The sequence below is a fragment of the Ascaphus truei genome, chromosome 5 (genome assembly GCF_040206685.1).
Source record: "Ascaphus truei isolate aAscTru1 chromosome 5, aAscTru1.hap1, whole genome shotgun sequence".
Taxonomy (NCBI): domain Eukaryota; kingdom Metazoa; phylum Chordata; class Amphibia; order Anura; family Ascaphidae; genus Ascaphus; species Ascaphus truei.
This window is the reverse complement of record NC_134487.1, coordinates 180,520,233-180,548,127: the sequence shown is the minus strand read 5'-3', so window position 1 is coordinate 180,548,127 and position 27,895 is coordinate 180,520,233. Positions and strand designations below refer to the sequence as shown.

General features: G+C 43.3%; 1 protein-coding gene across 2 annotated transcripts in view; it reads right to left on the bottom strand.

Moving 5' to 3' along the window:
* Positions 1–27,895, bottom strand: part of LOC142495635 (tetraspanin-15-like) — a 126,566-nt gene that overhangs the window by 21,063 nt on the left and 77,608 nt on the right. Inside the window, exons 4-5 of one of the 2 annotated variants that reach the window (XM_075601359.1) lie at positions 22,770–22,865; positions 20,806–20,922 (exon numbers count right to left, since the gene is read on the bottom strand). In XM_075601359.1, coding sequence (XP_075457474.1) covers positions 20,806–20,922; positions 22,770–22,865 — 213 coding nt within the window. The remainder of the gene's footprint in view (positions 1–20,805; positions 20,923–22,769; positions 22,866–27,895) is intronic. The other variant, XM_075601360.1, reaches the window with a different exon arrangement.

Genomic DNA, 27,895 nt, shown 5'->3' with positions numbered 1-27,895 from the left:
CTAAGGATACGGGAGTTTTTATATGGCGTTAAAGGGAGTTATAGGGAGTGTTGTAGGCAGTGGTTAAAGTAGGCTGGTCCGGTACGCAGTACCGGTAAAACTCCAGTAAAATCATAAGTGCCGGTACAGCGCAGCGATATTAATTATTTGGGATTTTACCATTTTTACCATTTCTTCCACTGCAACACAACAGTCAGAAACGTAACAAGAGTATCCTGCCTCACTCTCCCTGCCTCTCTGCGTCCCCCCAGCAGAAGCCGACTCTGGTCAGTGATGGGAGAATGCCATAATATGGGCATATCAAAATTAGGGCATCCACGTCACTGACCGGAGCCGGCTTCTGCTGGGGCGACACGGAGAGATGTAGAGAGGCAGGGAGACGAGACGGAGACAGAGGCAGGTTAGTTTTCTGTCATTTCGGTTAGAAGATTAATGAGGTTTGTTGCAGCGTACATGCAACTACACACGCGGGTTCTTTGGATAAGGCTTTTTATTTTAGCCTTAAAACATACAGCACACCAAAAACAAATAGCTTCTCATCAGCAAACAAAAGAAAAATAGCTTATCTTCAGCATGTAAACAAAACAGGTGTGCAGGACACAACAGTTCATCAAAATGTACTTTGCAAACAGACCTTAACTCAAGCTGTTCTCTCTCCAGAGTTTTCAGGGTATTTCCCTGTTTCAGACAGCATACAAGAAGACAGACCTAGTTTCAGTAATCTCTTCAGTAACTAATTTCTGTCTGCTGACCAGCCAGGCATGTGTGCACATCCTGGGGTTTTTAACACACCTTGATTAGGCAGCTGGGATTCAACTAATTTCCATGAGCTTCCCAGCTGAAGTTAACCTCATCACTGCTGCACTGCAGACTAAACATATGTCTGCCAGGCATATAGCTGGTGGCTTTTATTTACCCTGTCACATTCCTCCCCTGTTAGTGTGTGGCTGGGGCTACGTACGGCTGAAGCCCGACCATCCACCCCTTCTCTAGAAAAGAAATCCGCATTTGCGTTCTCTTTTCCCGGCCTGTGCTAAATCTCAAATGAAAAGGGTTGGAGGGCCATATACCACCTAGTTAACCTAGCATTGGAATCTTTCATGCTATTTAACCACTTCAGTGGAGCATGGTCTGTCACCAGAGTAAAATGGACTCCTGCCAGGTAATGCCTTAAAGCCTCGATTGCCCACTTTACTGCGAGGCACTCCTTCTCAATCACTGAGTAATTTATTTCCCTCGGGAACAATTTCCTACTCAGGAAAAGGATAGGGTGTTTTTGTTTGGGGGGTCGGAACTTCTTTCAGGGCAACTACCTTGTCGGCTAGTGGCCTTACTTTTCCACCTCTCACTGCATACCCTAAATATTTGGTTTCTGCCTTACCCAAGGCACATTTCTTAGGGTTGGCTGTGAGCCCTGCCTCTCTTAGAGATTTGAGGACCGCTTTCAGCCTATTTAGATGGGCCCGCCAGTGTTTACTATAAATGACAATGTCATCTAGGTAGGCTGCGGCATAAGTCCTATGGGGTCTCAGCACCTTATCCATGAGTCTCTGAAATGTGGCTGGGGCTCCATGCAGTCCAAATGGCATTGTCACACACTGGTATAAACCCATGGGAGTGGCAAAGGCTGTTTTGCACTTGGACTTTTCCTCTAAGGGTATTTGCCAGTATCCTTTTGTTAAGTCCAACGTGGATATATATTCCGCTTTACCAAGGGCGTCAATTAATTCGTCCACCCTTGGCATCGGATATGCGTCAAACTTGGATACCGCATTGACCTTTCGGAGGTCCACAGAAAATCTTACCTTCCAATCGGGTTTAGGGACCATAACTAGTGGACTACACCACTCACTGTATGATTCCTCAATCACTCCTAAAGTGTAACATTTCTTGTACCTCCTTCTCTACCAGGGCCCTACGACTTTCAGGCAACCTATAAGGACGGGAACGTACTTTTACCCCAGGTACTGTCTCGATCGCATGTGAAATTAGGTTAGTTTGTCCTGGTAAATCAGAAAAAACATCATGGAATTGTGTAATTATTGCTAACAAGTCCCCTTTTTGTTCAGAGGACAACTGTTTACCCATTGGGACTTTATCGTCACCCACGATGTTCTCCGTGGGGGCTGAGGACCCAAGTCCGTTTCCTCCTCCACCGGGTGGATGAATAGAGCCTGCTGCATCTTCCAGGGTTTCAGCAAGTTCACATGGTAAATTTGTTTACCCTTCCTGGACCCTGGTTGAGCGATCTCGTAATTCACATCACCCGTGCGGCGGAGTACTTCGAATGGGCCCTGCCATTTAGCCAGGAGTTTACTCTCGCAACTGGGTAATAATAATATCACCTGGTCTCCTGGGTGAAACACTCTCGTGCGAGCATTCTGATTGTAATGTCTCTCCTGACTGTCCTGGGCTGATCTAAGATTCTTCCTAGCAAAATGGCCGACCACATCTAGGCGCTTCCTAAGGTCTAGTACATATTGCAGGGTATTCTTAGAAGGGGACCGCTGTTCCTCCCAGGACTCCTTTAGGAGGTCTAGGATACCCCGGGGTTGGCGGGCATATAGCAGTTCAAATGGAGAGAATCTCATGGAGGCCTGGGGAACTTCCCACACTGCAAACAGCAGAAAAGGGAGAAGTTCATCCCAGGCTCTCTTCTCTGAATCCAAAAATTTCCTCAGCATCCCTTTTAGAGTTCAGTTAAATCTTTCCACCAATCCGTCAGTCTGTGGATGGTAGACCGACGTCCGAATAGACTTGACCTCTAGTAATTTTAAGACATCCTGCATCAACTTAGCCATAAAATTTGTACCTTGGTCTGTCAACAGAACCTGGGGAAGTCCAACCCATGAGAACAGCTCCAACAACTTGTTGGCTACTTGCTTCGCCGTTGCTGTTCTCAGGGGGAACGTCTCAGGATATCTTGTTGCATAATCAACAATTACAAGAATAAACCTGTGCCCTTTCGAAGAAGGTTCTTGAGGTCCTACCAAGTCTACCCCAATCCTCTCAAAGGGAACTGACACCAAGAGTAGAGGAACCAAAGGGGCTGGTTTTTGTCCCTTTGGACTAGTTAGCTGGCACTCCGGACATGCCGCACATAACTTAGCAATATCACTATGCATCCCTGGCCAATAGAATCGGAACGAAATACTGTCCAATGTTTTATCCCTGCCCAGGTGACCACCCCAAGGGACAGTATGGGCTAGAGTGAACACAGATTTAACAAACGCCTTGGGAACCAATATCTGTCTGGTGACCTCCCCTGTTTGTGTCTGCCTATTCACCCTATACAGGATATCATTTGATAACTCAAAATGGGGGAATACTATCACCCCCTGTACATTCAAAATTTGCTCATCAATTTTTACCACCTTGTCATACTGTCTAGCAAGGACTGGGTCTTCCCTTTGCCTCTGGCGAAAATCAGGGAGGTATAGGTCTGGTAAGTCTCCAGGGCTCATATCCCCCTCCCTCTGGCCATCCCCAGTCATCACTTGTGCCTTCTGGCTATTAGAATGGTCACCTTGAGACCCAGATTTCTGCAACCAGTCCTGTTTGTCAGAACGTCTTTGCTTCCAAGTCTTTTGAACCCGGTGTCTACTGGGGAAAAGGTCTGCCGAGAAGGGGAACAGTTTGCCAGGGTTCTCCTGAGCCATAGAATAAGGCTCCTCGTGAGAGACTGGAGCCATTAGGTCTGAAAAGAAAGGCCAGTCCCAGCCGAGCACAACGGGGAAGGGAGCCAAGGAGCGACTCCTACTTCGAGGTAGGCCTCCTGGCCTTTTACCTGTAGCCGGATTTTGGCCGTCGGATACCGCTTTGCATCGCCGTGTATACATTCTATACTCCATGGGGAGTCAAAAGAACACACGTTAGGCGGTAACAGTTCCTGGAGGACCAGAGTTTTCCCAGAGCCCGAATCTACAAGGGCCTGGACGTTTTTTCCCCCAATCAGGGTTGGAAGTAGCCAGGGCTTGTATTTTTCTCCAGTGAAGGCCGAGGCGACGGTCCTGCTGAAGGAACAATCCATCTGTGGACAGTCCACATGCCGATGGCCTTGTTTTCTGCAGGCGGAACATAGAGAGGGTTCCCTCGCAGGAGGGAGCTGTGGATAGCGCTCCGCTGGACCAGATACTGGAGAACAGGCATCTGGGGGGTCCTATGGGCGACGTCCTTGGAAGTTCCTCTCATTTTGCGACGAGCCGACATCAGGAAGGAAATGAGGGTCTCGGCGCGGACCAGCATTTGGACTCCGTCCATGCTGGAACGACTGCTCCTTCCGTTGGACTTGGTGGTTGCGTAGTGACGGGCCGTAGGTTCCCCGTTGATCCGACCTCCCTCTTTGGGCGTCCGCAAGTGCCGGTGGAGTCGGGTCCAGGACACTCGCCTGCTGCTCAGCCCCAAGGAAGTTCTCCACGAGTCGGACCGCCAAAGCTAGGGTTTCAGCAGCGTGGCGTTTTATCCACGAGCGTGTGGAAGGGGGTATTATGTGTAGAAATTGTTCCAAAACCACCTGCTCAAGAATTGCCTCCTTAGTGCAGTCCTCGGGTTGTATCCAACGCGTACACAAGTCCAATAACCGCTGAGCGAGGACCCGGGGTCTCATCTTAGCGGTGTACTTCATGTTCCGGAACTGCTGCCGGTAGGTCTCTGGGGTCAGACCTAAGCGATCCAGTATGGCGGCTTTTACTTGTCGGTAGTCCATTGCCTGATCTGCTGGGAGGTCCTGATATGAGGCCACGGCTTCTCCAATGAGGAGCGGGGCCAAAGCAATTGCCCAGCGATCTGTAGCCCAGCCCTGAGCTTCGGCAACTCTTTCAAATGTTAGTAAAAAAGCCTCTGGATCCTCGTTCGGAGCCATTTTCCTCAGGAGTATCGGGGGTTTGCTTGCAAGTTCTGGACTGGCAGACCCCTGGAATTGGGTCAGCAACTTGGCCATCCGCTCCTCCTGTGCTGCCTGCTGCTGGGTTAGGAGCTGGGTTTGCTGCTGCAATAGTCTTTCATCTCTCTCTGCTTGTAGCCGGGCCTGCTCCTGTATTAACTGTCCCTGCTGTCTGGTCTGCTCGCACAGAAACTCTTAAAAAAATTGTTCCATTTTTTTTCATTCTTGTGTGTGTGTGGCCCTTTAACTGCAGGGGCCTTTTGAAAATTCCACTTCTGACACCATATGTTGCAGCGTACATGCAACTACACACGCGGGTTCTTTGGATAAGGCTTTTTATTTTAGCCTTAAAACATACAGCACACCAAAAACAAATAGCTTCTCATCAGCAAACAAAAGAAAAATAGCTTGACTTCAGCATGTATGTGTGTTTTTAAACATATGTCTGCCAAGCATATAGCTGGTGGCTTTTATTTACCCTGTCACAGGGTTCCACTAAGAAGCAGGGACCCCCGCAGCATTAATCCTTACTGTAAATCAGGCTACATACTCTAGCTGTATACTCCAGATGATTTATGATTTAAATGCACCCCAGTGGCGCCACGGAGTCTCTCTCTACCGACTGAGGGGGTCTCTTTCTTTATGCTTTGGTTTGTTTGTGCAGTGGGCATAACCATACAGGTCACCATAACACCGTCTCACCGTCTTTAGCAGACTACTGCCAGCCGTATATTCTGTGGTCAGTTAGTTGTTCAGTAGTATGGATCTATCTATTTGTCTGGTATTGTTGGTATAAATTAGAATTTCTTTTTAACGTTCAAACAAACCAAGTATTGGACCTCCGTACACCAAATGAAATCCTACACACTAAGTGCAATAATGGCTAGGTAAAGAATGTCGGTTGGCACATTCAAATGAGGTGAGTGAAAAGGACTTGGAGCACTGCAGAAAAAAGTATCAGGCTGGCGGCAGCGTGCAACAAAAAAACTTTAATGTGGCATATAAGCCCTGATTAAAATGACAGACAGAACAAGAAATTGAAGCCAGCCTGATACTTTTTTCTGCAGTGCTCCAAGTCCTTTTCACTCACCTTGCTATCTACTGCTGGGACGGATGCATGCCACGAGCAGAGCAGTGGTGAAGTTTCTTTCCCCCGGACCGACAGCCTACCGGCACTACTGAGGCAGCTCTGTGAGTCTCTGCACAACCTGCCCGAGGACCCGCTGGGAACACGTGACCCGCCAGAGAAGGAACCACCGGATGGGACATGCATTCCGGTCAGGTTAGAGGTTTTCTTTCCCCACAAGCGGTTCAATCCTAAACAGTGTCTGGGTACTATCTATAGCTGTCTTTATGGGCTGTTACAGTTGAAGATTTGGGGAAGCTATCACACTGCTCGTGAAGCATTTAACCCTGGATTCCATGAAGACTCTGAAAGTATCATTTAAGTCTTCACCGACACCAGTTTGAAGCACCCAAATAAGGGTTAATTCCCTTACCAACCTACATTCAAATGAGGGCATGGCTCGAAGGGAACAGAAACAATATCACACCTGCTATGAAGAACTGTGGAACTGTTTATGAATTATATATGTTTAGCCTCTTCCTGAGAGAGTACCCTGAGGCACCCCAGTCCCCACCTCCGATGTCTTAAACACCTGGGCGAGTATCTGTAAGAATAAAAATCTACTTTGACCACTGGTTATAGGGAGCAATAGGAGGAGTTACAGGGATCGATTATATGGAGCAATGGGAGATGTTCTAGGGAGCAGTTATATGGAGTAATAGTAGGAATTAGGGAGAAGTAGTGAGGGATTATATGAAGCTATAGTAAAAGTTACTGAGGAGTTATTGGAGCTTTTTGGAGTACTAGGAGAAGTAAGGGAAGGACTACAGGGAACAGTTATATGGAACAATTTGTTTTAGAGGAGTGGTATACAGTGCTAATGTTTTATTAAATTTGCACTTCTAATTTCCAGCCCTAGTTAATTCTAAGCAACACCTTTTGTCTTAGAAGACCAATTCACGTTTATGTGTAAAAATAATTAAATAAATGCTTCCCTTAGTAATTGCCTTAACCCCTTCAGTACCAGAGGGTCCTGCCTTTACGTGGCCACAAATCCGCTGGCACTGACAGCTCACGTGACCACGCTTCTGAGCGATCACAGGATCCTTCTGGATTTTGGGGCTGGACCGGAAGTGATGGGGAAAAGCAATGTAGTCCCTAGAAAATTAGTAAAAAGCCCCAGTAGTTCATAAGGGCCTCTTGGGTGGCACTTTTTATGACGTACTCTGTACGTCAATAGGGCACTGAAGAGATTAAGCTCATTTTCATTCTCCTACTTTACTGTAGTTTACAACCCTACAGGAAAACTGACACTAAATAATTTTAAATATGAAGAACATTGAAAGAATGCACTGGGACCAAATTACAGCAACATTGGAATCATTGCAGCATCTGTACATTATTTAAGTTGAATTTCCTCTCAAAACAGAATAGGGCAAGTACAGTACAGTACCAAGTGTCACTAATGGATTTTTTAATGCAAAAATGGTGCATGGAAATCTCATTCTAAATTGCGCTCGCATTTGCCTTTGTACTATCTGGCATATACCCTAAAAAAGTTGCTACTTATCAACCAGCAACAAGGCAAATGGTTCTTTACAGCAAGAACAGTTACAACGTGGAATTCATTACCCATGGAGACTGTGATGGCAGATACAATAGATATGTTCAAAAAAAAGTTTGGACATCTTTTTAGAAAGGAAAGGTATTCATGTATATATACCAAATAAGTAAACATGGGAAGGATGTTGATCCAGGGAGTAATCTGATAGCCCTTATTTGGAGTCAGGAACAAATGTAGTTTTTCCCCGTATGAGATATCATTAGATGATATGTCACTGTGGTTTTTTGTTTGCCTTCCTATGGATCAATATACTGCAAGTACAAATATAGGATAAAGTATCTGTTATCTAAATGTAGCATAGGTTGAACTTGATGGACGTATATGTCTTTTCAACTTCATCTACTATGTAACTGTGTAACCACAAATGTATTTGACACAGCACATATTAAAACATTTTCAGTTAACAAAATGTAACCTTTATTTTCACAATTATAAATTATTATTTTGTTATTATTATATTTAAAAAACACACAAATGCTTATCGCTCTCCAACTATTCAATATAAAGTCTATTTTCATTCATGGTGCATAGGGTAAAAAACTGATATAGACACATAAATCCAAAGGGGGGGGGTTTAAAGCCCCCAGTGGAGCAAGAAACCCAGGGCTGCACTCACGAGAAAAAGTGAGAGGGACCAACAAGGAAAGGTTAACACACTTCTCTTTCCCCGTTTACCCCACACCCCCTGATGTACCTTTCCTTGTATATATATATTTAAATAAACCTTTTTTGTTTTGCGTTGCGTAATACAGGGCTATTGGTCCCTCCCACTTTTTCTCGTGAGTGCAGCCCTGGGTTTCTTGCTCCACTGGGGGCTTTAAACCCCCCCCCCTTTGGATTTATGTGTCTATATTATTATATTTACTAATACTAGGTATAAATAAATAAAAAATAAACAATACTGCTGAGCTAAAAATGTATTTCTAACACCTTATTCACCATATTTTCTGGTACCAATTATTTTAATTACTATCAATAAAGCATATTTACATATTATTCTCAGGTTTGGTCCAGATTTTTTCTTCTTCTGTGTTGCTTATTGATTAGGGTGTTCTCCCTCTTCAGATTTTGAGTGCATCCTTAGGGCCTCATGCAGAGAGCATCGTTATTTCAAAATTCGCCATTTTTTGTACAATTTCGCGCAGAAAACTGCAGAAAATGGCGAGTTACGAAAAACGCGCCAATTTTTTTTTTCTATTTCTAAAACTCGCCTCGCGGCTGGCGAGAACCTCCATCTCGCCATTTTTAAAACTCTCCGAATGCAGAGAGGTACGAACGGTATGTAGCGGCTGTTCGCGCCAGGAAAATGGCGCGATTTTCTCATTTTTGCCGCGCCAGGAAAAGTTGGCAATAAGATGGCGCTCGCCGCCTATAGCAAAGGGGACAAAAAATGCGCGATTTTTTCTTTACACATTTCTGAAGCGCGCATCTTTCCCATTTAAACTCGCCACACGCATCCATGTTAAACATAGCAGAATTCGAACTTTTCTGCATATAGAGAATAAAACTCTCCAAAAAAGCTACTTTTTATGAAATTCGCCAATTTGAAAATTCGATGCTCTCTGCATGAGGCCCTAAGTGCCTTATCTGTATGCACAGCGTCTTTACGTCATACAGTGTTCTTTGTGTTCTGGTCATATTTAAAATACATACAACACAAATTTTATGAAGATTTGTTACTACTTTTCAGCACCATAATTTTGACACCCAGAAAAATTCAAATATGAACTTACTACATAGTCCCTTAGGTATAATATTCAGCAACATATTTGTTGGATTATGCTTTCTTAAAAAAATGTTATTGGCCTTTTGAATTCAATTTTGAAAAGCTTTTATTGCAGAATAATATGAATTCCTTACCATCCCCTCGTTAGACCAGGGCTAACAACACATTGCATATTAAAAAAAGAATGTTGTTCCAAGTCACTTTATAGTGTTTCCGTCCTTAATCATTAAACACTATGATAGATTTATACTGCATAGATTTAGCAGAGGATAATTGATGACTGTTTGCAGACACATAAATAAAAAAAAGTGAAGTCGTTAATTCCAAGGATGCTGTTATTTCAAGATCAAGTAAAAAAAAGTATACCATAACAATATCTTTTTGGCGTTTTCTACTTGACGTGTTTCCTTGAGCACACAAATTTATGAAATGCGGGGAAGCAAATGGAAGAGTTGTATTAGTTCTATGAAGAGGAGCAAATTCTGTTCCGGTCACACTTCAGTGATTATTGAAATGAGTCTGGTTGCCGTTTGAGTTTCTTCAAACATGAATCTATATTAAAACCTTTCTATGGAGTCCCGATTTTTTTTACATTTTAGTTGCTATTTTCATAATTTAATAATGTAGTTACTGCTTATTAAAACATTAATGCAAAGCTTAGGGAACAAATGCCTCATGCATTCTGAAAACAAATCCACAGCCCCACAGCACTTAACCCCTTACTATCCAGATCACCATTTTTGCAGGGTGAATTAGTGCTTAACAACTGAATTTAATTTTCCCCATATTTGACAAATTTATTTTGCTGCTAAATGGGCTGATAATGTATTGCTATATACACAGTGGCAAGAAAACGTTTGTGAACTCATGAGGATTTTCACATATTGCAAACTTAAAATGTTATGAGATCTTTATCTAAGTCCTAATAATAGATATACAGTGGTGTGAAAAAGAAAGTACACCCTCTTTGAATTCTATTGTTTTACATATCAGGACATAACAATTATCTGTTCCTTAGCAGGTCTTAAAATTAGGTAAATACAACCTCAGATGAACAACAACACATGACATATTACACCGTGTCAGGATTTACTTAACAAAAATAAAGCCAAAATGGAGAAGCTATGTGTGAAAAACTAAGTACACCCTTACTGCTTCCATAGGAATTAAGATGCTAAGTAGCAGACAGGTGCTAATCAAATGCCCTTGATTAATTGATCATCAGCAAGTGTGACCATCTCTATAAAAGCCAAAGTTTTAGCAGTTTGCTGGACTGGAGCAGGTGTGTTAACACAATGCCAAGGAGGAAAGACATCAGCAATGATCTTAGAGAAGCAATTGTTGCTGCGCATCAATCTGGGAAGGGTTATAAGGCCATTTCCAAACAAGTTAAAGTCCATCATTCTACAGTGAGAAAGATTTTTCAAAAGTGGAAAACATTCAAGACAGTTGCCAATCTTCCCAGGAGTGGACGCCCCAGCAAATTCACCCCAAGGTCAGACCATGCAATGCTCAGAGAAATTGGAAAAAAAACAAGAGTTACATCTCAGGCTCTACAGGCCTCAGTTAGCATGTTAAATGTTAAAGTTCATGACAGTACAATTAGAAAAAGACTGAACAAGTATGGTTTGTTTGGAAGGGTTGCCAGGAGAAAGCCTCTTCTCTCTAAAAAGAACATGGCAGCACGGCTTAGGTTTGCAAAGTTGCATCTGAACAAACCACAAGACTTCTGGAACAATGTCCTTTGGACAGACGAGACCAAAAGTGGAGATGTTTGGCCATAATGCACAGCGCCACGTTTGGCGAAAACCAAACAGAGCATATCAGCATAAACAGCTTATACCAACTGTCAAGCACGGTGGGAGGGGTGATGATTTGGGCTTGTTTTGCAGCCACAGGACCTGGGAACCTTGCAGTCATTGAGTCGACCATGAACGCCTCTGTATAGCAAAGTATTCTAGAGTCAAATGTGAGGCTATCTGTCCGACAGCTAAAGCTTGGCCGAAATTGGGTCATGCAACAGGACAATGATCCCAAGCACACCAGCAAATCTACAACAGAATGGCTAAAAAAGAAAATAATCAAGGTGTTGCAATGGCTCAGTCAAAGTCCAGACCTCAACCCGATTGAAATGCTGTGGCAGAACCTAAAGAGAGCTATGCATAAACAAATGCCCACAAACCTCAATGAACTGAAGCAACGTTGTAAAAAAGAGTGGGTCAAAATTCCTCCACAATGATGTGAGAGACTGATAAAGTCATACAGAAAACGGTTACTTCAAGTTATTGCTGCTAAAGGTGGTTCTACACGCTATTGAATCATAATGTATACTTAGTTTTTCACACATGGCTTCTCCATTTTGGCTTTATTTTTGTTAAATAAATCCTGACACGGTGTAATATGTCATGTGTTGTTGTTCATCTGAGGTTATATTTACCCAATTTTAAGACCTGCTAAGGAACAGATAATTGTTATTATGTCCTGATATGTAAAACAATAGAATTCAAAGAGGGCGTACTTTCTTTTTCACACCTGTGTGTGTGTGTATATATATATATACACACACACATATATATATATATATATATATATATATATATATATATATATATATACATATGGTGACCAGGGGATCCTGATAACCAAAAGAAGACAGCACACTGCAGAGTTGGTATCAAAAAAAGTGTATTACGTGACACAGGGCCGCCAACGTTTCGGTCCTCCCAACGGGACCTTCCTCAGGGCAGTGCACCTCAGACTGACACAAGCACCCATATATACCCCTTAACACATACTAAAAACCACCTGAAAACAATCATGAAAATCCAAATTGCAATCCCAGATACAACCCACATTGCTTAACAGCCAATCCAACACACTGACACTGGTTAGCACCAATGAAACAGCCTGATCTAAACACATATATAATTGGTCACATGATAGATCCATGCTATCAACATAGTGACGTCACAGTACATCCTGTCTAAGTAACCATGACTACATGAAGCATACCATTACATTTAAATGCACATGAATAGTTAAAATACATATAAAGTGATGCCCTATGCAGCTGCTCACCCTCAATACTATAGATGCATGCTATGAATACTGCTATGATTTCCCATAGAAGCATACCTTTGTATAGATGGTCCTAGGGAACGTGCACCCTGTCTGGAGAACAACAATCAAGGTGGAACGGGCAGTTAGCGATATATAACATGATGGCAGCGCGTTCGATTGAACTAATCTCTTGCCTGACCTGTTGTGAAGGGAGGGAGGGTAATACTCACGCAATGCGTTCCGTAATGTTCATCCGCGCATGCGCAGTGTGTCCCTGACAACCCGATTGCGTCCCTGACTGCTGTAAGGGAGGGTGCGCGTGTATCTGTGCTAATGCGCATGCGCAACGCTGCGCTGGTAGCGCAAGCAGTGAAATCCAAATAATGAATGCAATGGAGCATAAGTCTGGAGCGTGTGCCCTGGCAATCTGACAGCGTCTTAGCCAGATCTAAAGAAGACATGGACATAATAGAAATGACAGTAGCACCATGAGCACAGATAATAGCAATGCAATACACCCAGTGACCAAAGATTAGATACATAAAGTACAAGGATGAACCTGAGAGCAAGCCTATGATAAAATCAAACATTTAAAATCAAGAGACTAATGCCTGTATATTGAAGACTGTAATCTAGATGGAACCTGCATATTTCCAGCATACATGAAGCCCTACCAGGTAGAATGTTGGTGCAGTGACCATGATCTATATAATAGGCTAACAAAATACGTAGTGTGCAAATGTCCTACATGCATACTAGAAAGTGGCGTATCAGTGCCTGTAGTACCAAAAGTCCATCCACATATATTATTGGTTACAGTGGTGGTCTATCCACATACAACCGGCTGTTAATTGTGAGTTGTTCTAAAACATAAGACACCGAGTGTAGCAGCACACCCAAAAGTGAATAAAGTGAACGAAACATACAGGGAAAGGGGGGGGGATGGAGGAAATCGGTATTGCGTAGAGGATACAGAAACACATTAAGATAGTGTAACAGGGAAACAAATGAATAATCACTGTACAAAAAACCTTACAGAAAACAGCCTAACTTCAGATCCTCATTTAGTCCATGAGGGCAGATGGTCTTAAGTTCATATATTAGTCTTGCCTCTTGTTGCAGAAGCAGCTCGTTTCTATCTCCCCCTCTAGGTGGTGGTTGCACCTGTAATATGGGCATACACCGCATTGTGGCCAATGAGTGCCGCAGTTCTTTGAAATGTCTGGCAACCGGCAGGTATTTGAGCTCACTCTGCTCGTCTGTGCTGTTCAATGCTTTCCTGATCGTGGATCGATGGATAGCTATTCTCTCCTTGAGCATGCGTGTTGTTATACCCACGTACCGTAGCCCGCACGGGCACGTGATCATGTACACGACAAAACGAGACTCACAGTTTAGGAAATTCTTGATCTTGATCGGAGCCCCACTGTGTGGGTGAGTATAACTTGCACCCGTTTGCATGAAACTGCAATTAGTGCAGCCATGGCACTTATATGAGCCTGGTTTTCTTTCGAGCCAGGTTTTAGGGTGTCCATATTTGTCCACTGGGTCCGCTTGCGTCAACATATCTCCTAAGTTGCGTCCTCGCTTGTAGCAGAACAACGGTGGATCTTTACAGATTTTGCCAATTTTGTTGTCATTAAATAGTGTACTAGCCCTATCTAGCTGCCCCTTCAAGCCTATCCAATTAGCTATTGTCTCTCCCACTAATAATTTATAATTAATATTTATAATTAACTGGTTATTTAGCGGCGCTACTTCATATTGTTTTTTTGTTATATATATATATATATATATATTCCACCAGAAACTCCATATAGTGACTACAAAGTATGTTGCTGGAATAATATCTGGGAGAGAGGGACACATGATTTTTCTACAGTACCACATTTGTTTATTTAATGCTGAATTATTTATTGTATTTTCAATTTAAATTGTCATTTCTTCTCTTAGAGTTCTTGCATTCCTTCCTTTCCAGACAAAAACAGTGTGTGTGTGTCATATATATATATATATACATACATACATATACACACACTATATATACTCATAATATCTATGTAAATATATATATATATATATATATATATATATATATCTATATATATATTCAGTGTTCAACAAACCTATACATTTGCTCGCCCCGGGCGAGTGGATTTAACCCCCGGGCGAGTAAATATTGGCCCAAGCAGCACACGTTTGGTACTAGGTGGCGAGTAGATTTTTTTGTGTGGCGAGTAGATTTTTTGGTGATTTGTCAACCACTGTGTGTGTGTGTATATATATACTGTATATATATATATATATATGTATATATATACAGCTAAACCCCGTTATAACGCGGGTCTCGGGGTCCACCCCGAGACCACCGCGTTACTAACGGGGTCGCGGAAAAAAAAATGGCCGCCGCGCTTTAGCGCATATTCATCCCGCGGGACAGGAGATGGGAGCGGGCATGTCCCTCCGCTCCCCGCTTCCCCCTGTCACCGCGGGACAGGCCGCGGGGCAGGAGATGGGAGCGGGGATGTCCCTCCTGTCCCCGCTTCCCCCTGTCACCGCGGGACAGGCCGCGGGGCAGGAGATGGGAGCGGGGATGTCCCTCCTGTCCCCGCTTCCCCCTGTCACCGCGGGACAGGCCGCGGGGCAGGAGATGGGAGCGGGGATGTCCCTCCTGTCCCCGCGGGACAGGCCGCGGGGCAGGAGATGGGAGCGGGGATGTCCCTCAGGTCGCCGCTTACCTCAGATCCCTCCACGTGCCCGGTGCTCCCGCTGCCTGCATGGAGGTGGTAGCGGGGGGTTTCTTCTCCCCACCGCTGTCCCCGGTGCTCCCGCTGCCTGCGCGGGAGGAGGGGGGGGAGCGGGTGGTGGTGCTGGTCGCGGCCTTTCCTCTGCTCCGACCCCACCCCCCGTCTGTGTAGAGTGAGAGAGTGTGTGTGTGTATGTATATATGGGAGAGAAAGTGTGTGTGTGTATATGGGTGTGTGTAAGTGTGTGTAAGTGTGTGTAAGTGTGTGTAAGTGTGTGTGAGTGTCTAAGTGTGTCTAAGTGTGTGTAAGTGTGTGTGAGTGTGTGTGTGTGAGTGTGCGTGAGTGTGCGTAAGTGTGTGTGAGTGTGTGTGAGTGTGTGTGAGTGTGTGTGAGTGTGTGTGAGTGTCTGTAAGTGTGTGTGAGTGTGCGTAAGTGTGCGTTAGTGTGTGTGGGTGGGTGTGAGTGTGCGTGAGTGTCTGTGAGTGTGTGTAAGTGTCTGAGTGTGTGAGTAAGTAAGTGTAAGAGCCGGAGCGGGAGGTGAGCGGGAGGTGGGAGGTTTGACAGGGAGGGGGGGCGTGGCTTGAGCGGAGGGACCCGCTACTCTCCCCCCCCTCCCTCCACGGACTGCAGGAGGGAGCTGCTACTCTCCCCCCCCCTCCCTCTACGGGCTGCAGGAGGGACCCGCTAATCTCACCCCCCTCCCCGGACTGCAGGAGGGAGCTGCTACTCTCCCTCCACTGGCTGCAGGACTGACCCGCTACTCTCCCCCCCTCCCTCCACGGACTGCAGAAGGGAGCTGCTACTCTCCCCCCCCCCTCCCTCCACGGGCTGCAGGAGGGACCCGCTACTCTCCCCCCCTCCCCGGACTGCAGGAGGGAGCTGCTACTCTCCCCCCACTCCCTCCACTGGCTGCAGGAGGGACCCGCTACTCTCCCCCACCCCCCTCCACGGACTCGGGCTGGAGCACTCATACATACACACATACACACACACACACACAGGCACTCACGCACTCATACACACACACGCGCGCACACACATGCAGGCACTCACGCACTCACACACACACACAGACAGGCACTCGCACTCACACACACAGACTGCTAACCCCATCCCCCCCCGCCGCAGTACATGGCCCGCCTTAGCCGCAGCGCAGGTCCCCGCCACCCCCCACCCCCCCACAGCACAATGACTTCCCACCCCCTTAACTTTGTGAAACAAAAGTCACAAGACGTTGTACAGGCAAAATACATCTGTTAAAGTGCAGTTGTCTGTTTATTTCTATATAATAATTGTGTGCAGTGTGCAGTGTGTGTGCAGTGTGTCAGTGTGTGCAGTGTGAGCAATGAGGAGTGTGTGTGCAGTGTACAGTGTGTGTGCAGTGTGTCAGTGTGTGCAGTGTGAGCAATGAGCAGTGTGTGTGCAGTGTGCAGTGTGTGTGCAGTGTGTCAGTGTGTGCAGTGTGAGCAATGAGCAGTGTGTGCAGTGTGTCAGTGTGTGCAGTGTGAGCAATGAGCAGTGTGTGTGCAGTGTGCAGTGTGTGTGCAGTGTGTCAGTGTGTGCAGTGTGAGCAATGAGTAGTGTGTGTGCAGTGTGCAGTGTGTGTGCAGTGTGTCAGTGTGTGCAGTGTGAGCAATGAGCAGTGTGTGTGCAGTATACAGTGTGTGTGCAGTGTGTCAGTGTGTGCAGTGTGAGCAATGAGCAGTGTGTGTGCAGTGTGCAGTGTGCAGTGTGTGTGCAGTGTGTCATTTTGTTCAGTGTGAGCAATGAGCAGTGTGTGTGCAGTGTGCAGTGTGTGTGCAGTGTGTCAGTGTGTGCAGTGTGAGCAATGAGCAGTGTGTGTGCAGTGTGTCAGTGTGTGCAGTGTGAGCAATGAGCAGTGTGTGTGCAGTGTGCAGTGTGTGTGCAGTGTGTCAGTGTGTGCAGTGTGAGCAATGAGTAGTGTGTGTGCAGTGTGCAGTGTGTGTGCAGTGTGTCAGTGTGTGCAGTGTGAGCAATGAGCAGTGTGTGTGCAGTGTGCAGTGTGTGTGCAGTGTCAGTGTGTGCAGTGTGAGCAATGAGCAGTGTGTGTGCAGTGTGCAGTGTGTGTGCAGTGTGCAGTGTGTGTGCAGTGTGGCAGTGTGAGCAATGAGCAGTGTGTGTGCAGTGAGTGTGTGCAGTGTGCAAAAAAAATTTTTTCAAATGTTTTTTTTTTTTTTTTTTAAAAACGGGAGCCACGGGAAAACCGCGTTATAACCGAATCGCGGTATAACGAGGCGCGTTATAACGGGGTTTAGCTGTGTATATATATATATATATATATATATATATATATATATATATATATATATATTATATATACCAACCCCACACTGATGAGACCCATTAAGTTCGAAACGGCTGTCTGTGGGTGGGTTTACTGGCTATGCATCTTAAACCTGGCTGTGCTCAAAGCTGTGACCATGCAGCAAGCTTAAGCCTATAGGGAACCATGTTAAAAATGGTTTTGAAGCAAAAAGTGGCACTGTGTGCTCATTTGCATGTCATTTCCCAGAATCCCTTGCTGCAGTAGAAGTGCTGTGTGCTGGGTGATAATGGTGAAAAGCGGGGTTGCAGACCTGTCTAAGACATGCAAATGAGCATACAGTAATATTTCCATTATATATATATATATATATATGAACAGTTTTAAAGACAGCGCACCCTTTTCAGCACACCCAAATTGCTGCCCCTCTGGTGACGTGTGCCAAAATGTTGCACCAAATATCAATATTAATTATGATGTTTACATGAACCAACTTGTGCCTGCCTATACAAGATAAAATGTAATATAATGAAAAAACATATATATAAATCAAACGAAATGTAATTGTAAAAATGTGCAAAAATGTGAAAAAAAAAAAAATTATTATAATCTATTGAACATAAAAAATAGCAAAAAATACAAAAATTGAACTATAAAAAATAATACTTAAGTCCAAATGAAGTCCATGAATGAATAAAACAAAGGTCCAGGCTGCTTCTTCTTGGGCTCACCAAGTTCCCATAGTACCTATTAGAAAAAGAAAAGAGAAAAAGCGCCCGATCCTTGTGTAAAATCAGATGAACAATTTAATAAATCACGGACAAGACAATTGCACACTTACAATTTGTCTGATTAAAACAAGCATTTTATGGGACCTGCCCATGCACCAAACGAAGACTCCACAGTCACCTCCGCTCTGCAATCTCACGATCAATTCGTAACCCAGTATTTGAGAACGCCGTTTTCTCCAGGGTGTATATAAACCATCGGTCAGGAGCTTCTCAACAGCGTGCGTCCGCCATTCTTCCCACGCATGTGGTACTGGATACCGGAAGGACTTTCCTTGTGTTTCCTTGGTCTCTCTCTGGTGCCGAAGGCAGGTCAGCCACCGTAGTTGCAATGCAAACCGTCCCTACGCGTTTCTTCCGCCTTTGCGGATTTCATCAGGGGATGGACACCAAAGGGGCTATCTGATGTTAAATAGTCCCTCATGTCAATGGATATTATATGACTCACAGGTGTGTTCAATACTAAAGGTGTCAATTACATTGCACCAGATATCAACTTGATCTAATGACACCTTTAGTTTATATACACCCTGGAGAAAACGGCGTTCTCAAATACTGGGTTACGAATTGATCGTGAGATTGCAGAGCGGAGGTGACTGTGGAGTCTTCGTTTGGTGCATGGGCAGGTCCCATAAAATGCTTGTTTTAATCAGACAAATTGTAAGTGTGCAATTGTCTTGTCCATGATTTATTAAATTGTTCATCTGATTTTACACAAGGATCGGGCGCTTTTTCTCTTTTCTTTTTCTAATATATATATATATATATATATATATATATATATATATACACACACACACACACACACACACACACACACACACACACACACACACGCCGACGAGTATTCTAAAACTTTCCTTAAAAAATCTGGGGCTATCACCAACAAGATCCAGGTACATGCTGCAACATTTCAGTGATAATGATAATGTTTTTTATTGTCATATATTGTGTTTATTGTGTCTATTGGCATCGTATTTGTTTTAATCTGTTCGGTCACCTAGTCTTCCTTGCTTAATTAATTTTCCTGTTTTTTATTGCTATACAGGATTGCGCCTTTTTTCTTTCTTCCATTTAATCAGGATAGGCATATCCTCATTAGGGCTGCATCCTGCTAGCTCATTTCACATGGGTCAGTACATTTATTAGTCACCCATTTACTCACTTATAATATTTCATTTGTGTTAGTCCTAGCGCTGATTTCTTTCTGATATATACACAGTATATTATATATATATATAAAAAAAAAATATATATATATATATATATATATATATATATACAGTATATATATATATATATATATATATATATATATATAATATATATAAATAAAAAGAAGAAATATAACCAGCGCTAAGAGTGTATATATAAAAAATCTAAATGTGTGAAAAAGTATAACACCAATAAATTAAGAAGTAGTGATCAAGGGAATGTATTAACTAAAGAGGGATGCTGCTCAAATGAGGATAAACCCAATCCACAATTTATAGTAAAAAGAAAAAAAAGCGCAAACCTCTATAGAAATATACCACTATGGACAGTTTATTAAAAAACAGGGAAATGCATGGTCCCTATAGAATTAAATACGGTATAGCAGACAATTGACATAAATTACAAAGTACAAAAAAAGAGGGTATAATTATACCAAAAAATGTCCGATAAAAAGCTGATGAAGAGGATATTCAGTTTAAAGTGAAATAATCACTGCAGCCTGTGGCCACGGAGGTGCAATAATTAGTTCATTTGGGCTTGACTAATCAGGACTTAAGATTGGGTCTATAAATATTCAGAGCTACCAACATAGGACTCACCCCTGATGAAGTAAGCGCATCAGCTGACGAAACGCGTAGGCTGTATCTGCTGATCAGCTGTGAGAGGAATTCCCGAGCTACTTGGAGATTGATAGAAGCATGCCACTTCACTTTGGCTGTTGGCGACATTAAGAGTTTATTGCGGGAGGAGAAACCTACAGGTTGGGCTGCATTCCCACGGGCTTTTAGCCCTATCAACTAGGCTGTGCTGTTGTGAACGAAGCGGAGTGGAAGATCGCATTGTGCTACTCCCGGATCAGTACAAATTCGCCTCCTTGCTGTATATCTGAGGGGCTTAGCTGACGGGTTGATGTGTGCACCCTTAGGGATCGTCTGCCTTAACACGAGATTGGTGATATTGTTCCTACATTCCTACTCCCTGCATTTGTTTGCTATTTCAGACAGAGATTGGCTATATACTGCTCTCATTTCAATACCATCTTCAGTGAAGATTGAATAGTATCATCTGCTGTACAGTATTGTATTGCTTCAATCAGCTTATTGCACCTCCGTGGCCACAGGCTGCAGTGATTATTTCACTTTAAACTGAATAATTTTAAGACTGCTAAGGAACAAATGATTGTTATTATGTCCTTTTATGTAAAACCATGGAATTCAAATAGGGTGTGTTTTCTTTTTCACATGACTGTATATATATATATATATATATATATATATATATATATATATATATATATATATATATATATATATATATATATATATATATATATACATATATACATATATATATATATATATATATATATATATATATATATATATACACACACATTATCATTCATGTCCTTACCTTTCCTGTTATACAGCATGTATATGGGACTCCACAGGACAGGGGACCTGTGTTATTACAGGAATGATACTGATTCACCCTCCAGTCTGTGAACTCGTCACCACCACAGCAAGAAAACTGCAGGGACGAAATTGCAAGTTACAAAGTCTGTGACACCAACCAAACGTTAACCAGTCCAGAGGAATCAGCAATGTGCAGTGCCAGAGAGGCTGCAGTGCGTCAAGATTCATCTCTAAAATACTGCAGTTATGCCATGCTGTCCTAGTACATTAGCTGTGCGTGAGTGTATTGAGTATACAGAAGGGTCTGTGAACATGTTTTTATGGAATTTGCGCAGTAACTAAAGCTTTGTTTGCAAGATTTTTGCCCTTTTTTAACTTCCACAAACTTTCGCTGCCTTGTTGAAAGTATAAAATGTATGGTTTTATTAAACAATGTGTTTAAAGTAGATACAGTACAGTATATGCTTGTGCATGGTATAATGAGCTGGGCTACTAGCTTGTTGCCACTGTGTCTACCCAGACATCGGACATGAAAGCCAGAGGATACTAGGTGTGAAGAGCACTTGGGTTTAAGCTTGAGCACACACGTCCTGGGATGAATGAAAGTCCCGGACTACCATTTGCCTTCCCACTGTGAGGAGACTAAACTAGCGGGTGGCTTCTGCATACCAAGTGCTTTCGCATGCCCTTGGCTGATGCAGAAGATTCACTTGCCCAGCTGGTAGGACATTTCCCACGGTCAGATTGGCTGTAGTATTTCATGAATGAACTCTGAAAAACTATCCGTATAACCAATCCGGAGAGCAGAGTCTAAGCACCAGAACAGCAGCAGCAAATTTGAAATGAACAAAAGATGCTCTTGGAGAAATAGCAGGGAGCTGGCTTCAGGAATTTCAAGGCAGAATATTTTCTAAGTTACACTTTTCGGGGCAAAGTTCTGAGAATTGAACGTAGCAGTCGCTGCTAGGATTGCAAGCTGAAAATAGTTCCAAGACGTTTGGGACTAACTCCCGGTCAAGGGATTTCAGCACCTCCGGAAGAAAGAGAGAAACTTCATGCTGTTTTGAGTTCCAGGACATTTCGGGCTGAGTCCCGGTCAAATACAAAACTTTGGTTCTTTGCTTACCTCAACCAGGAAAGGCTAGTTCTTTGCCCTAGACCCCAAGTAAGTGTGTCTTTCTCTTGTATTTTGTGTCTCATAGTGTGTTTGCTTGTTTAAGTGAATAAATGACAATTTATTACATCAACTCGTTTTGCTCAGTGTTATGATCCCGGTATAAAAGGTGTAAATGCCTGGTCTCCCGTGACACTGTGAGCGTTGGAGTGCTCTGTACACGTGAAGGAGACCTGCAGGGTTCGGAAAGCTCTATACATGTGAACAAGAGACAGGGTTTGGAAAGCTCTGTACACATGAAGAAGAGACCTGTGAGGTTTGGAAAGCTCTGTACGTGTGAAGAAGGGACCTGTGAGGTTTGGAATGCTCTGTCTACATGAAGAAGAGACCTGCAGGGTTTGGAAAGCTCTATACATGTGAAGAAGAGTCAGGGTTGGGAAGCTCTGTACACATAAAGACATGCAAGTTTTGGAAAGCCCTGTACATGTGAAGAGACATCTGAGGTTTGGAAAGCTTTGTACATTATAATTTCCTCTATGAAGAACTCTCATGTCAGCCAAGTATGCCAACCTTGAAAGAATTTCCAACATTCACCAATTTCACATGAATCTCAATGCACTGCCGCCTCCTCCGAGTGAAAAGTGACACAAGAAATCAAAGATGAAACTGTAAGGAAAATAACAATGTTATTTTCCGATGCGCTATGTACACTAATGGCACTATGTAAATAAAGACATACATACATACAGTGTCTACATCGTATATATATATATATATATATATATATATATATATATATATATATATATATATAGCATTTTTAACCTTGTTTGGGTAAACATACGAACCTTTTCTTGCACAAAATCCATAATGTTCTTAAAATCCAAATCATCATAATATTGCCTTATTCCCTGCTGGATGTTAGTGTGCACAATTTCTTTCATCTGTACAGAGAGAAAAACATTTATTTCCACGTATGACAAAGCCGCCACATGTAACATTTGCTGTCGGAGAGGAAAGCATTGGAGTCAAACAAAAAGGGGTTTATTTTAGGATGAATAATAAAGTGATTGCACGGTAATAAATATTACCAGCCCTGCTGAGTGATGTTGTGCACTCCTCCGTTGAACCAGGGTCTCATAGGTTAAACCGCCATCACAGATACATGTAGGAAGAAACCCCAGAAGAAGCCTACTGATTTGGCGAAACTAGTTGGGCTTTTTGACCTTGGAGGCCACCATACCAACCCCTCTACAGCGCTGACGTCAGAAGTCTCTGGAGCGCCTGCTGGTGAGAGAAGCAGACGGGAGAGGCTGTGTGTATGACCAGGCAGGACGGGAGTACCACCTGCTGACGAGAGCGGAGTTAGGGTTGGAGTGCGCCCCAAGTCACTGCCTGCACGCTACCTTGGGGGAAGAGTGTGAGTTTACCTCATCCCCTTTGTGGTGTTTGTTGCTTGGAGATAAAAACATTATTGCACCAGCATTTCTGTATGTGTTTCTTCCTACATGTATCTGTCATGGCGGTTTAACCTATGAGACCCTGGCTCAACGGAGGCATGCACAACATCACTCAGCAGGGCTGGTATTATTTATTACCGTGCAATCACTTTATTATTCACTTTATTCAGTTTGCGCCGTGAACACACATTTTATTCACTTCTTGGTTATTGCATTTGGGAAACTGCAAGTGTTTTTGGCAGCACCTGATATATAGTATAATGCACACTAAGTATTGGAACATTGCACTTTAAACAGCTGTATATTTGTCACTTGTCACTAGTTTAAGTTTGCGCCTTATACTTTTTCATCTTTGTTTATTTTAGGATAACTCTCCCTCTCTCTTTTATTTTTTTACAGCATCAGTTTTTTCTTCCAGCATCTGAATTGTTTCTAGAAAACTGGGGAAGTCTCACTACTTTGATTTTTTTAAGGCTCATCCACCATCGAGTATGGACCTAAAAATAGCTTTTTTCTACTGTTTAAATGGTGAATAATGTATGTGAATGAGCTAGTATATAATTTAGAGTATAATCTCAAGGCCTATGTGCGAGTGATAACTATCTGGGTTCATAGCTTTAGTTAATCAGAAAGGATTTAAATGGAACATGACCATATGTCGATGTGCTGTGTACATGTACTCAGAAAAAAAAAGGCCACGAACAGGTCAGGTTTTACGGATTTCCCTGCTTCAGCACAGGTGGCCCAGTCTTCAACATGTGCATGAAATGCCCAGGGGGCTGCTACTACATAGGTGAGACGGGGTAGGGGCTAAACAAGAGAATGAAACTGCATCGTCACAGCATCACACACGCAACAAGAGACAGTCTTTAACATTTCTCTGTCTCTGGCCATAAGATGAACGATCTGAAGGTGGCCCTATTCAAAGGTAATCTTAGAACACCGAATGAGAGACGGTTGCATGAATATAAATTAATGAAACTGTTCGGGACACTGACTGGTGGCCTAAACTGAGACCGCAGTTTCATGAGCCACTACACAAGAGAACTCTCTTCCCATGAGTGCTAAATCCCATGTCTATACAGTAAATACTGCGATATATGAATGCACACACACCTGTCTCTTACACATACATACAAGTACCAATAGGGACTACATAGCATCCATACACATTTATAGTAATGCAACACCCTCTTACATTTCAACATCCACCAACACCATTGATACACACTACCCCCCCACACACACCTTTTGTAAAGAGCTGTATACACTGTGGGCGCTTTATAAATTTATATTTACACACATGCACACACTCTTACATCACAAACATTCAGGGACCATTTAACACCTAAAGTCATTAATCGCATACTGCACAGGGGGACGGTTTGGCTTCATCCTCAGATAACATTCCAGGCTGTTTTAAAGTAAAAATGTTCTTGCTTTATCCAGTGTAACATCGCCAGAAGAAGAGATCAGCGTATCTCGAAAGCTCGCACAAATAAAAGCATTTCGTAAGGCACAGAACGGTATTGAGTATTTGTTTTTGATTACACATATATATATATACATATATATATATATTAATAAATGTGTACTGTATTGTACTGTATGTGTACTGTATGTGTAGCCATGTCCCCCTGCTCCCCCCCCCCCCCCCACCTCCGGTTCGGGGAAGGGGGAGGCTAATGCGGTCGGAGCTTCTCTCTTGCCTCCGGAACGGCAGCGCTCACAAGTGATATTCTTTATTGGCTATATAGGCAAAGGAAGGCAAAGAAAAAACCCCAGTAAAACATTATCCAATGATGTCTCGTACGCGTGAAAATAAATTCTTTTCTCACTCCAAATAATGGCAATCAGATTTCTCCCTGGATCAAAATCCTTCCTACTGTATGTTTACTTATTTGGTATATCCCTAGTGTATAGCTTTCCTTTCTAAAAAGATGTCCAATCTTTTCTTACAGATATCTATTGTATCTGCCATCACAGTCTCCATGGGTAATGAATTGCGCACCCTTTCCTTTGTTGCTGGTGAAATCTCCTTTCCTACAACCTTAAGGGATGTCCCTGAGTCCTTTGTACTGCCCTTGGGATGAAAAGCTATCTCAAACGTCCGTGGTACTGACTTTGAGTATATTTGTAAATAGTTATTATATCCCATATTTGAAGCCTCTTTTCTAATGTAAACAAACCTGCAGGCATTTGGATAGCCTTTCCTCATAAGTCAGACCTTTTTCATGGAGCGGTGCCACGAACTGTACTCTATTTTCTACTCGTACTCTATATTTACTTGCCATAATTATTTTATAATGCCATGCAGGCATTTTTGGCAGAGAATGGGTTAACAGCACAATCTGTGCTGCACTTCTAGGAAATGTTTTTTTTTTTTTTTTTTGCAACTTCTCTCTGAGGGTATCTGCGTGTTCATTAAATAATGTTAGAACACGGTATAAAAAGGCATCGACTTTAATTTGATATAGGGCCATATTTACTGAGCAGTGCTACACCTTCCAACATGGCTTAGTCCGAGCCCATTCAAAATGGCTGTAATGTGTCTTACATAGTAACACCCCTTTGTAAAGAGGGGACTGAATGATTTTGCGGTCTCTTGATTAAAGATGCATAATATGACTTTTAGTAAACCCTCACGAGCAGGGCCCTCATAACCTTTTGCCTCAGTTTGCGCTTATTTGTCCGTACTTGTGCCCAACTTCCAAATCCAGGTGCGGCACCGGAGGCCTCTCCCCCAAGGTAAGAACAATTGTGTGTCTATTATGTGTGTGTGGGGAGGGAGGGTAGGGGATTGTGTGTATATTGTGGTGGGAGGGGGGATTGTGTGTATATTGTGGTGGGGAGGGGGAAATTGTGTGCATATATTGGTGGAGGGAGGGGAGGTGTGTGTGAGGGGGGATTGAGGGAGTGGGATTGAATGTGAGGAGGGGTTGAGAGTATGAGAGGATGGAGGAGCGAGAGAGAAGGTCTAAGGCTGCGTCTATAGTGCGAGCATTGGCACAAACAAAATACAGTAACTCTATCGGGCCGGCCATATCGCATGCGGCCGAGGAATCGCGACGGCACGGCAGGATAATGAACAGGTAAATTCATTGTTTTTTTCACGCACTTCCGCGTCACGTTCGCATCACGAGCGGTTCAGCCAATGAGGGCGAACCTGCCTGTTGACTTCACGGCCACGCCACAGATCGCTCAGGCGACAGGCGCGCGCAACTCCATACGCTGAATCGCACGCGCTTGCACTATGGACAATGTCTAAGAGAGCGAGTGAGAGAGAGTGTGAGTGAACAACAGAGGAAGGAGGAGAGGTGTATTGCAGAGGGGCGAATTGTGCATATATTGTGGCGGAGAGGGGGGAGGGATTGTGTGTGTGTAATTTTGTGTGGAGGGGTTTGAGTGTGAGGAGGGGAGGATTGTGGGATTGGTGAGAGGAGGGGGATAGTGAGAGGAGGGGGTATAAGAGAGGGAGAGAGAGGTGGAGTGAGTGAGCAACAGAGGGAAAGGGAGAGGTGGAGGAGTTAAAGAGGAAGAGAGAGAAATGGCAAGTGTATCAGGAGGGAGAGTGTGATGGGGGGAGTGTGAGAATGGGGGGAGGGAGAGCAAGGTGGTAAGAGTGGGGGGAATGTAAGAGAAAGAGGGGGGACTCACAAGGCCGCCAAGCCGTGGGCCCCCAATGGAAATTCTAGTCCTGGGCCCTGGGAAAGCTGTCTGCAGCCCAGTGAAATATAGATTCCCACTGTACCACCCTGAAGTTTATATGTCGGCACTTTACACACTAATAATAATAATAATCAAAGACTGTCTGTCAGAGTGAAATCTCATGGGCAGGAAAGTAGATGCTTCAGCCAATCAAAGCAGCGAGAGGAGGACAAGGACAATGTTTAATCACTTACAGACTATAATGTACTGTGATAAATGATGTGCCTTCCTTACTATGCGCATAAATCATATGAACACATCCAGTAATATCAATACATTTTTTTTCTGATAAAACTACATTACCATGCAAGTGGCATAAATAGACGTTACTCCTATCCTGCTACGTAAGACATTTACCAAAAAAAGTCAACATTATTTTTCATTTTGAGCATTTTCAATTAACGAGAAAAATTGGACTGCTGTAAAATATAATTAGTTAATGTGTGTGTTTTATACACACAAATACCAAGCACAGACTGCAGGGATAAGTACCATGGAGAGCGACTTATTATTACCGTGCTGCTGTGTCACTGATTAAAGATTCAGAAGCAAACCCATAATTGAAGTTTAGGTTTTGCACAGGACCTTTCTCTAGATAACCCAAATTGTGCTAATTAAATGCAATTAGATGCTGTTCTAACGCACATGGTTAAAGGTGATTGTACTAGGCAGTACAACTACACTAATATTTGCAAACCAGGAGAATCACTACATTTATTTGACTTATTTGCAGTTCCACTTTCTCTTCAAAGACAAAAGGCTCATTTTTGGAAAGATTCTCACCCGTTCTGTTTTTACAGCCTAGA